An 11673-nucleotide genomic window follows, 5' to 3' on the forward strand; every position below is an offset into this window, starting at 1 on the left:
ATGGACCGTCCCCCTATAGACTGACTATCTGGCTGTCTGTGTGGTACTGAAGAATGTCTCGAAAGGACTAGTACAGGAGGCCGACATGTCCGCGTAGGACGTTACGCCAAATAGAAGAAGAAATAAACAAAAATGATCATTGGTGCCCTACACGCTGCAGATCAGAATACTTACCCTGTAATCGAATCGACGAAAGTAGAGCTTCGGTTCCTAACTGCCACGCAGTGAATAAACTGCATTTATCACACTTCTGCTAAGGATGATGGTTTCATTCGAAATAGAGACAGTTTTATACCAAAACAGACTACTGCGATCGATACTGTAGACAATGTTAATCATACATGGTTGCTAGATTAAAAACAACGAATTATTCAACTGAAATAACTGATGCAATGCGCAGCAATAATCAAACGACAAGTGACAACAACCATGAATCATTGTCGGACACCTAATACAATACAGTTCTTGACTCATTCATTCATTCCAATCTTTTACCTGCCAACGGAAAAACTCTTATAAACATCCACCTGCAATGAGATAGGCCGGAAATTAATCATCATCCACCTGGTGTGATTTGCGCACCCAAAGCCCCTCACCCACACGCCACGCCACCTCACTGTGCAAACATTTGCGTATTCGACGATAATGCGTCATCACGCTCCGCAAGTCCCATTGTCAGCCTTTCAGAATAGAGCTATTTTTGCACGGTATTTTATTTAAGCGACATAAAATGCAATTGAAAGATCAACATCATCTATCTACCGGTTTACCGGTATTATCGTCCCTAACACGAATGCAGTATTGGTAGATTCCCACTGTTTTTTTGCGTTAAAGATCAATGTTTCCCATCACCCACATTTTACGAACAGTGGGTAATTTTGTGTAATTCTTGACAAGTATAAACACTCACATGCACACAGTTCTATACGATTAAATGCAATCTGGCAAACGGCTAACTGTGGAATGGATTAGTTCTTAGTGCTATTTTAGAGCAGTTCTATCACCTACAAATTACATGATCACGCATATCAGGGGGGGTTTTGCTCTGTCCTCTCTCAAGCTAGTATAATTCCGGTAGGGAGAGAATGTGTTAAACTTGATTATTCCAAAACACTTCCATACAACAGCAACGTCTACCATCTAAATGTTTTGCTAAATATATGATTCGGAGGGGCGCGCGCCCCCCTCGAAATGCTATAAATACGAGATGAAAAAACAGTGGAATACATCCGGCAGCCCGGTCAATGGAATGTGAATGTGTGTGTGTGTGTGTGTTACTTCGTTTTGTGCTATTCGAAAAAACGTTCGTTGCGTTCAAAGCGCTTAAAATTTGACTAATAATGTTTCTCTTCCCGCTGAGAAAAATTGTATGCTTTCATGCTTTCCTTCCGTTTTCTGTTGCCCCTTTGTTGCCCCGGTCTTGGCTCGCATTCCTTAACTCCCTACAACACTACTCAGCCCTGCTTAAGTACGAGTTAAAAGTTAAAAAGCGATACGCGATGCGCCCATTTCGATTCTTCGGTTATTGCGCGAAGCCGCACACAAAACTAGTGAGTGAGATTGGTGAGAGAGATGGATGGTGAAATCTGTGCTCGGTTCCTTGCCGCTTCCGGCTGGTGCTGCTGCTGCTGCTACCGCTCCGCTCTCTACAGCTCCGTCGTCATATGGCTGGTCAGGGTCTGCACCCGTTTGGCATTGCAGCTCTTGCACAGTATGTGATCGTCCAGCGGGTAGCAGCCGCGCCCTTCCGCCTCCGAAGACAGCACCAGCCCACAGTCCTCGCACTTGTAGCAGTTGATGTGGAAGCTACGATCAAGCGCCACCACGCGCACCGTCTCGTCCTCACCCGGCCCGGGCATGATCGGCATCTTGCAGACGCAACAGCGCGGCGCAAACTTTTTGTGGAAATCATCTATGCAGTGTATCTGGTTGGTGGCATCGACCGTGAACGGGATGCCGTCGAGCGATTTGCCGCACACGATGCAGGTGAAGCACTGCGGATGGTACGGTTTGCCGGTGGCGCGCAGTATGCGCTCCAGGATCGGCTTCAGGCAGACGGAACACTTCTCGAGCGTGTTCAGATAGTCCTCCTTGCAGTACGGCTTCCCGTCGAGCCCGTAGAACGGTTTGCCCTGCAGATTGATCTGACACTGGTGGCAGGTGAAGCAGGCGATGTGGTAGATCTTGTCCATCGCCGTGCAGCCCGTCTTTTCGCCCACCACGCGCTCCCCGCACTTGACGCACGTGCCGAACGATTCCTGATCGTGGATCGACTGCACCAGCAGATCGGTCAGCGTGTCCACCTCGGCGCCCTTCGACATGCTTCCCTGGTTGTGGCGGTGCTGCTGCTGCTGCTGCTGCTGCGAGGCGCTCGTAATGATGCTATCGTTCGGGCTGTTGATGCCGTGCGAGTTGACGTACGGCGCGTAGAGCGAGTAGTTGGACCGGCCTGACATCTGGCTCGGTGGACGGGGGTTGATCGGTTCGTAGATCGACTCGTACGTGGTCGACCCTTGCGAGCTCATGCCGTACGTACCGTACAGTGACTGGTGGTGCATGTTGTTGGCGTAGAGCTGACTCCCGGGCGCCATATTGCTGTACGTTTGACCACCGGGCGCACCGACGCCTCCCGCACCCGGTCCAACCATCGTGTACGTCGGCTGTGACTGGCGACCCATGTGCGGCAGGTCCGTCGCCCGCCGCAGCTCACTGTACGACGAGCTGACCGGGCTGGGCGGTGGCGGAAACTCGTCATCGTTGTCCTCCAGCGTTAGCGCGTTCAGGGTCAGCTGCAGCGGCTGCATGTCCTGCGGTGGGGGCGGTGGCAGCTCCTCCGAAATCTGTCGCTGGGGGAACGGTTTCGCCCCCGGGTTCGTTGGGTTGTGCATGATGTTGCTGTAGATCAGTCCTTCATTGTTTTTGGCATGGGCCGGAGCACCACCACCACCACCACCGGGCAGGTTGGAGTACGTTGCGTCCGACGCATACCCGACTCCGTACGGCGTCGGCTGTGTGTTTTCGTACACCGTGCTGCCATGCTCACCACCGCCCTGGCCCTGCAGCGACTTGGAGCGGTTCGCATCCAGCGTGCGTTTGTGATGTTCCAGCGCCTCCTTGACGTGCTGCAGCTCGAGGGCATCGTCAAGGGTGACCTTACGCGCTGCCAGCTTTCCGCCGCCGCCCCTCGTAGCGTTACCACCACCACCGTTGTTGGACACGTTGGTGTACGCGTGCTCGTCAAGGTTGCTGGCCTGACCTTCCAGCACGGTCGAGAAGGAAGGTTCGCAGTACTGCTTCACGTTCGAGCTTTTCGGCACCTGGGGCGGCACGACCTGTTGCTGGCCATTTTTGCGCGGCTTCGGCGGCACGGCTGGCCCGCTCTTGCGGCCAATCATCACCATGCCCGGTATTCCGGCCCCGTTCGGCGGGCAGTCGGGCAGGCCGGTACTGTGGTAGGGCCGCTGCTGGCCGTTCGACTGGCGCAGCACCGAGTTGTACGCGGGGAACTGTTCCTTCAGGTCTTCCATGCTCTCACTTACTGCTTGCGTGGCGGCGTTGCCAAGCTGCGACTGCCAAATGGGTCGTGTTTTTGCTTTTTGCACCAGTTTTTGCACTGCCGCACCCCAAAAACTGCTGCGTTTTGCGAATTGCAATTCTGTCGCGTGTGTGTGGGGAGACTGTTGCTAATTCACTCACGGTCGAACACACACACCCTGTCGCCGTTGCTGCGAATACGTGCAAACTCCCCCTCCCTAGGTGCAGGTGATGATTAATGGCACTTCCGCAAACGCAGATAAAGAGCACCGCTGGACGGCTGCGAGGAAAGAAAAATGTTTAGCAAAGTTTTTTGTGCTGTATTTATCAATAAATGAAGTTGTTTTTTTCGCTATTTCGTTGTTTTTTTTTTACCTCTGCGTCAAGTGCCAAACTGACACCTGATGTGGGAGGGTCAAGGTGTTTCGGTGCGAGGTGTGCCTGTGTTTATAGCAGCAACCTGGTGAGGCGGTGCTCTTTCCGCTATCGAGCAAGCGCAAGAAAACAGCGCTTTGTTCGTTTATCTGTTCCACTTTCTGTCATGATGGAAGACAAAACACATACATTTTGAGGTGGAAAACAAATAATTTGCTTATTTCAAACGAATATCCAGCCACCGATGGACTCTGAAACGAATCCGACGAACAATTTGCTTTCAATTTACAACTGCTTGCGTGCAAACTTGTGTCCGATTTGACATTTGCAAAGTTTGCTAGTTGAGCTGTCAAAGCGTTTCGGCAGCGTAGTTTGTCAACATTGCTCCGTCGGGCTGCACGTGCGATTAGCCCATTCTATTTCGTGTTTACACACAGCATAAAAACATGGTGAATATACATTCTGCAAGGAACTATAAGCCACTTATTGGGATGGCCAATAATAGAAATATTTTATCCACACCCACAGGGCAACAAAAACCAGGTGAAGCGGTTGCAACAGCAGCGTGCCAGTTTGCTCCGCCGTACGATCAAACCTACCGACAGCCGGCTCAAGCCCACCGATCGGTCCAAAGGCAAGCCGAAGAAAAAGCGGGACGACGATGAGCCGAAACTGATCGACCGGCCCCAGGGCAGCTCGGCCATGTTCTTCCAGTACAACACACAGCTCGGCCCGCCTTACCACATCCTGGTCGATACGAACTTTGTCAACTTTAGCATCAAGAACAAGCTGGACATTATCAAAACGATGATGGACTGTCTGTACGCCAAGTGCATACCCTACATCACCGACTGCGTGGTGGCCGAGCTGGAAAAGCTGGGCCAGAAGTATAAGCTGGCACTGCGCATCATCAAAGATCCGCGGTTCGAGCGGCTGCACTGCTTGCACCGGGGCACGTACGCCGACGACTGTCTGGTGCAGCGGGTAACGCAGCACAAATGCTACATCGTGGCCACCAACGATAAGGACCTGAAGCGGCGCATACGCAAAATACCGGGCGTGCCCATCATGAACGTGGCCGTCAATCGGTACGTCGTCGAGCGGATGCCGGACGCGTTCGAGCCGATGGGGAAGTGATCCATCTGCGCACACTGCGATAATTACTTAGGTTTTGTTTTGTTTATTAAGAGAAAATGCGAATACGAACATTACAAACAAACGATTAATGTGTGTGTGTGTTTTAAATGTCTTCGAATCGTATCCGAAAACGTGGAAATAATTCCGCAAGGCTTCATTAGCAGACGTGTGAAAATAAGGGTGAAGGTGTGCACCGAAATGCGTGTTTGGGTGAAGCAAAGAATGAACGCATTCGTTGGTTAGTGAGGCGGAATTGTTCCACGGTCGCGCGATGGTTTTACAGATAAATACGCATTGTGCTGCTGCTGCTGCTGCTTACTGCATGGTGTTTACGATGTCGTCAATCTTCAAGATCGAACGCACCGTCTCGGAGGCGAACGTTATCGACGAGGTGGACACGAGCAGCGGCTGCACCACGTTCTCCGCCAGAATGTCCGTAATCGCACCCTTGCGCACATTAATCCCCGCATTCTTCTCGCCCTGCGCGTGACGGTTGCGCAGCTCCGTGACCGTTGCGATCGGGTTCAGACCGGCGTTTTCCGCCAGCGTCGAGGGGATCACTTCCAACGCATTGGCGAACGCGCGGAAACAGTACGCATCAACACCCTGCAGCGTTTGCGCGTACGCGGACAGCTGTAGGGCCATCTCAATCTCGGGCGCACCGCCACCCGCAATAAGGGCACGCTTCTTCACCAAGCAACGGACGACGCACAGCGCATCGTGCAGCGAGCGGTCCGCTTCCTCGAGCACCAGCTTGTTCGAACCGCGCACCACAATCGACACGGTCTGGCCCATGTTCTGGATGCCGGTCACCTTCACGAACTTGGTCGTTCCGCTGGCCACCTCCTCGACCAGATCGGCGTTCACCAGATTCTCCGCCACGAAATGGTCCAGCGAAGCGATCGGGCGGCAGCGCAGCGTCTTGCACACAAACTCAACATCCTCCCGCTCGATGTCCTTCACCACCATCACCTTGATTTTGTCCAGGAAGTGTTGGGCCAGATCGGACACGGCATCGCGCAGGATGGACTTTTGCACCAGCAGCACATTGCAGCCCGACTTCTTGATCTGCTTCACAATGTTCAGGATGTAGGCACGTTCCTCCTTCAGCACACGGTCCATCGCGGCGTAGTCGGACACAATCACGCTGTGATCCATCTGTGGAAAAAAGGGGAAAATGTGTGATTAATTTTCCTTTCCTTCCAAAACATTTCACACGCTGCTCCTCCACCTACATCGGTCTTCGGCGCGGAGATGCAGAACTGAATCAGCCCAATCTTTGCCTTCTCCAGACGCTTTGGCCCATTGATGCCGGACGAGCGCTGCGTGAACACGAGCCCATCGATCAGCTCCGTATCCTCGATGGTACCGCCCAGGCTGCGGATGAGTTTGATGTTCTTCAGGTCGACCGAACCCTGCTCGTGCGATTCCGTCACCTTCAGCACGGCGTCGACCGCGATCGGGGCCAGCATGCTGCTGTGCTGCGACACCACCTTCGAGTTCAGCGACGTCGATGCGCTCTTGATCAGCGTTTCGCGATCGTTCAGCTCCACCGGGCGGGACATTTCCGTCAGGATCTCCACCGCCTTGGCCGAGCAGCGCTGGAACGCTTCCGAGATGGCGGTCGGGTGAATGCCCATCTGCAGCAACTTTTCGACCGCTTCCAGCAGCGCTCCGGCAACAACGACCACGGAGGTGGTGCCGTCCCCGGCCTCCACGTCCTGTGCGCGGGACAGCTCGACCAGCATTTTGGCGGCCGGGTGGATGACGTTCATCTGTTTCAGAATCGTGGCTCCATCGTTTGTGATCGTTACCTCACCGTTCGAAGCTTGGATCTGTATGTGTGTGTGGGCGAAATAGAAGAGAAAGGGGACACAATCAATATGTTGCTCGCTTGTCTCATTTATACGGGATTTATTACTCACCATTTTGTCCATGCCACGCGGGCCCAAGCTGGTACGGATCGCATCGGAAACGGCTGTGGAAGAGAAAATGCAAAGAAAATTAACGGTATGTGGAAGGAGCACCGGCGACGAACGGCAGAAGAACATCATATGACTCACAACATTGAGGTTATGTTACGGAAACAACAGTAAATTTGTCGATGGAAGGGACTTGTATTGTGGTGGAATTAGCAAGATTATAACTAAGAAACGACAAATAACCGGGTGGGAAAGAAAATACTATTGCAGTTGATTTATGTGATCCTTGTAATATATAGTATGTGCTAATTTTAAGCCACAAAGAAAGAAGACAAGGGATGTTCTCCTATGGTAGGAAGTAGGCGAAGATGTTAGAATGACTTTACAAGAAATGGAGCCAAGCAGCTCTTTCCCTTAAACTGATTCTGATTGAACATTTCTCTCCATGAAACACGTGAGCCGGTCTACCATTTGCATAGACACAAAGCCCCTTTGCCGAAGCGAGATGCCCCCTTGTTCATCATTTTACACCCACCTTTGGCAGCATTGATGTTGCTCAGACGGATGTCAGCCGGTTTGCTTTTGTCCTTGTACGCCTGTCCCTGCACCTTCTTGGCGACCATATTCGGCTTGACGACCATCTTGGGGCGGTTAATTTGCTGCTTTCGTGCGAATCAGTACGCAAAACGCGATAATTCTGTGATTAATTCACCGATTTTACTGCTGAACACCCGACGACAGACGATACAACCGACTCAAACGCGTGCGGAACAAAAATCTTCGTTCCGTTTTCCGTGCCGTTCCCATAAACGAACGGTCTGTCATCGGAGCAGCCCCGCAAGAGTGACAGTTCGGTTTGGAGGAAATGTTTGAAATGCTACAATTGATGCACAAATGCACTCAATGTAATGCAAAAAGCAAATAAAAATTATAACAAATCACATAAAACATTAAAATGTGAAAAATTTGTCCAATCTTCTGATTAATTTTGAACTTTTATTTTGGGCAATTTTTTATAGCAAATCTCAAATGTCACTCTCCGACCTGTCATAACAAATCGAGGACGCCTGTCCGGCCGGATCAAAGACAGCGAAAACATTTTGCTTTTAGCTGAAAAAACACAATCCTTCGTGAAAGTGTAGTAATTTAAGGAAAATCCATCCAAAATGAATACATCGGCAGTGAAGCGCCCTTCGGACGCGATAGTTCCGGTGGTAAATCCCAAGAAATCACGCACAGACATCGTGGCCTACACGGCCAAAGACAAACAACTTCTTGAGCAGGTAAAGCTCTCTTTTTCGATGTTTTCATACACCGAAACACAATTTTCTAATCTTCTGTTTTACTTCCCCAACCCTAGAATGTGGAGCGAACATCCGGTCTGTTGGGACCTATCATGCTGCTGGAGGGACATGGTGGGGAGATTTTTTCCACAGAATTCCACCCGGAAGGGGAGCATCTCCTGTCGACCGGATTCGATCGACAGATTTGTAAGTGATTACTCCTGCTGTAATGATCGATTGCTTTGAATTAACACTTCTACATTCCCTACAGTCCTGTGGAAGGTGTACGATGAGTGCGAAAACGTGGGAGTGCTGAGCGGCCACTCCGGAGCCGTAATGGAGGCGCACTTTTCACCGGACGGGTCGAACATCTACACCTGCGCCACGGACAAGGTGGTTGGCGTGTGGGATGTACCCACGTGCACGCGCATCCGCAAGCTGAAGGGCCACACACACTTCGTGAACAGCTGCAGCGGGGCCCGCCGTGGACCGACGCTGATCGTGTCCGGGTCCGATGATGCGTCGATCAAAATCTGGGACGCACGCAAGCGGCACGTCGTGAGCACGTTCGACAACACGTACCAGGTGACGGCGGTATGCTTCAACGACACTGCGGAGCAGGTCGTATCGGGTGGGATTGACAACGAGATCAAGGTGTGGGACATCCGAAAGAAGGAGATACTGTACCGGCTGCGGGGCCACACGGACACGGTAACGGGGCTGTCCCTGTCGCCCGACGGGTCGTACGTGCTGAGCAACTCGATGGACAACACGCTGCGCATCTGGGACATCCGGCCGTACGTGCCGGCCGAGCGGTGCGTGAAGGTGTTCACGGGCCATCAGCACAACTTCGAGAAGAATCTGCTCCGCTGCGCCTGGTCACCGGATGGGTTGAAGATTAGTGCCGGCTCGGCGGATCGGTTCGTGTACATCTGGGACACGACGTCACGCCGCATCCTGTACAAGCTGCCCGGGCACAATGGTAGCGTGAATGATATCGATTTCCACCCGACGGAACCGATCATCGTGTCGGGCTCGAGCGACAAAACGCTTTATCTGGGTGAGATAGAAGCTTAGTAGTGGTAGTAGAGAGAGAGGATCCAAGTATGCGTGTGTTTGTCATCTTAATATATGTGCATCAACCCCCCATTGGGGCGGAGACATTGAATCACAAGAGATGCTGGGAGTGGATTTATTACGATTCTTCCGTACATTTTATTTATTATTTTGAGTAGCATACTAGCCGTGTACGTGTATGTGTGGTTGTGTGTGTGTTCGGTATCGACAAAGAGAAGTACTGAATAATCCTGAACGGGAGGGGGTTTTGCAGGAAACAAAGAGACATCATATTACGAGAGACAGAGCGGGGTGCATTCGTTGGTAAGTTTGCGGCGCTGCCAACGATTATTATTATTATTATTATTACATCCTACAAATATGCTCCTCCGGCCGCTGACGGGACACACAGCACCGCTTACGCCTCACCATGGTTGGGATACAGTATATCGTAATGCCCGGGACGGTACAGCAGATAGACGTTCGGCTTGAAGCCGTCCGGGAAATCGTGAGCAATCACCTGGTTCCCATCGCCCCGGTCCATGTACTCGACCCGCACGCCCGCATCCAGCGCCGAGCAGATGGCGATGATGTGAATGTGGTCCGACTCCTTGTACATCGGTTCCACCTCCTGGTGGCAGAACTCCACGATCGTAATGTTCCCGTCGATAAAGTTCTGATAAAAGTCGGCCTTCTCCTGCAGGTGGCTCGAGGTGATCAGGCGCAGATACACCACCACGTAGTCCGAGTAGCCCTGCTCGTTGAACAGCTTGTGCAGCTCGGCCAGGGCAGCGGCCGTATTGTCGCCCTCCGGCTTCACCTTGCCGATCACCTCCATGAACGTTTCGTAAAAGTCCTCGATCGTGAACGGCGGGAAGCCGGCCTCGGTTAGCCGCTCCCTCGATTTGGACGCATACTCGTAGAACTTTTGAAACTCGTCCTTGTTCCGCACCAGGTACTCGAGGTACGCGTACGCGAACGCGCGGAAGAAGCAGTTGCCGTCCGGCCGGCTGCGCCGTATCGCCCGGTACTTGGTGGAGAGATCCTTAATCTTTGATATGTACACCGGATCGTCCAGGTACTCCTGGTTGAGGCTGGCGATCGGTTGCGACTCACTGACTAGCGGATTGGAATGAGCAATCTGGAAGGAAAACAACAACACACAACGAAAGAGAAAACGAAATCGATTATGACCTATGACGACGATAATCAATGATGATGATGTTGATGATAAGGAAACCCCTAAAATTCACCGTCACACCATCCCTTCACCACACACCAACACACACCTCTTGTTCGATTTCGCGCTGCTGTTTTATAATCAGCTCGTCCTGATTCTCTTCTGATTTTGCATTTTTGCTACCGCTACTGCTGCTGCCGCTGCCGCTGCTGCTACTGCTGCTCTCGGAGTTGCTCATGCTGTGCCGACACGGGCGCTTCGAGGGGGGAAAAGTCTCCTTTTCCGTTTGTTTGCCAATCGCCAACGGCTATCACCAGCACGGAATGGATAAAGTTGCTTTGCTGTTCAAAGTAAAGCTAAATTCGCACCAACAATTGGCAGGACACTTTTGCACCAAACGTTACGGGCGCTTCAGGCGGCAGACATTTTACCAACAAACACTCACTCACACACACGCACGCACACAGAGCACCTGCAACGTGTGAGTGTGTATGTGTGTGTGTAGAGCAGGTCGGGTAAAACCAAGGTGTTATAAATGACAAGGTGAAGTTGTTCAGAGCAAAATGACATTTCTCGACTTGACATTTCTCTTCCGGGGGCTCCGGTATAAAAATCGAGGAGGGCTGGTGCGGGGTAATGAAATTTGTATGCAGAGAGTGACAGATGTCCCCCACAATGTCGCCCAGCAAAAGCGATAAAAATCAACCTTCTAAATACAGGCGGTCCCCGAGATACACGGTTAATGAGGACCGAAAACGGCCGCAAAATACCGCGTATCTCGAATTTCCGCGTAAGTCGAATCTCGTGATTTCCTGCTAAAATATCACAAATTTTCGTGTAATTTTGCAAGTAGGGGGCGGTTTTAGTCACTTTATGAATTATTTGATATGATTATGACAGAATATAACTGTTTTAAACCTTTTGAAATAGTTTTAACATTCGATCAAAACGGAAATTATTTGGCAATTTGAAATTGATGTGTCAAATCAGTACAATTTGCTCAAAGAATTGTCAAATTAAGAAAACCGCGTATCTCCGAATCCGCATATAAGAGGTACCGTGTATCTCGGGGACCGCCTGTACATTATCCTTGGGTAAAACAAGCGAATGTGACAGCGAACAACTGGTCCGTTTGAAATGCGAATAATATTGATTAAAATGAAAGAAAATAAAGCATTTGAATGAT

General features: G+C 51.2%; 5 protein-coding genes across 5 annotated transcripts; 2 read left to right on the forward strand and 3 right to left on the reverse strand.

Moving 5' to 3' along the window:
• Positions 1-695: 695 nt before the first annotated feature.
• LOC120901013 (lipoma-preferred partner homolog) lies at positions 696-3903 on the reverse strand. The gene has a single exon (XM_040308693.1). The coding sequence runs from the start codon at positions 3525-3527 to the stop codon at positions 1647-1649; it is 1881 nt and encodes a 626-aa protein (XP_040164627.1). The 5' UTR covers positions 3528-3903; the 3' UTR covers positions 696-1646.
• A 332-nt stretch (positions 3904-4235) lies between these two features.
• On the forward strand, positions 4236-5132 carry LOC120901015 (rRNA-processing protein FCF1 homolog). The gene is made up of 2 exons (XM_040308695.1): positions 4236-4358; positions 4438-5132. Exons 1-2 carry the CDS (start codon positions 4356-4358, stop codon positions 5044-5046), a joined length of 612 nt encoding a protein of 203 aa, XP_040164629.1. The 5' UTR covers positions 4236-4355; the 3' UTR covers positions 5047-5132.
• LOC120901014 (T-complex protein 1 subunit delta) lies at positions 5070-7765 on the reverse strand. The gene is made up of 4 exons (XM_040308694.1): positions 7504-7765; positions 6972-7024; positions 6282-6881; positions 5070-6204 (listed from the first exon to the last, which is right to left on the reverse strand). The coding sequence occupies exons 1-4, from the start codon at positions 7607-7609 to the stop codon at positions 5362-5364; spliced, it is 1602 nt and encodes a 533-aa protein (XP_040164628.1). The 5' UTR covers positions 7610-7765; the 3' UTR covers positions 5070-5361.
• Positions 7766-8020: 255 nt separating this feature from the next.
• Positions 8021-9429, forward strand: LOC120905160 (U5 small nuclear ribonucleoprotein 40 kDa protein). Its single transcript, XM_040315988.1, has 3 exons — positions 8021-8251; positions 8329-8458; positions 8523-9429. The coding sequence occupies exons 1-3, from the start codon at positions 8135-8137 to the stop codon at positions 9326-9328; spliced, it is 1053 nt and encodes a 350-aa protein (XP_040171922.1). The 5' UTR covers positions 8021-8134; the 3' UTR covers positions 9329-9429.
• Positions 9430-9438: 9 nt separating this feature from the next.
• Positions 9439-10968, reverse strand: LOC120905162 (ubiquitin thioesterase otubain-like). Its single transcript, XM_040315990.1, has 2 exons — positions 10597-10968; positions 9439-10448 (listed from the first exon to the last, which is right to left on the reverse strand). The coding sequence occupies exons 1-2, from the start codon at positions 10723-10725 to the stop codon at positions 9726-9728; spliced, it is 852 nt and encodes a 283-aa protein (XP_040171924.1). The 5' UTR covers positions 10726-10968; the 3' UTR covers positions 9439-9725.
• Between the last annotated feature and the right edge of the window lie 705 nt (positions 10969-11673).

This window comes from Anopheles arabiensis, chromosome 3, assembly GCF_016920715.1.
Source record: "Anopheles arabiensis isolate DONGOLA chromosome 3, AaraD3, whole genome shotgun sequence".
NCBI classification, from domain to species: Eukaryota; Metazoa; Arthropoda; class Insecta; order Diptera; family Culicidae; genus Anopheles; species Anopheles arabiensis.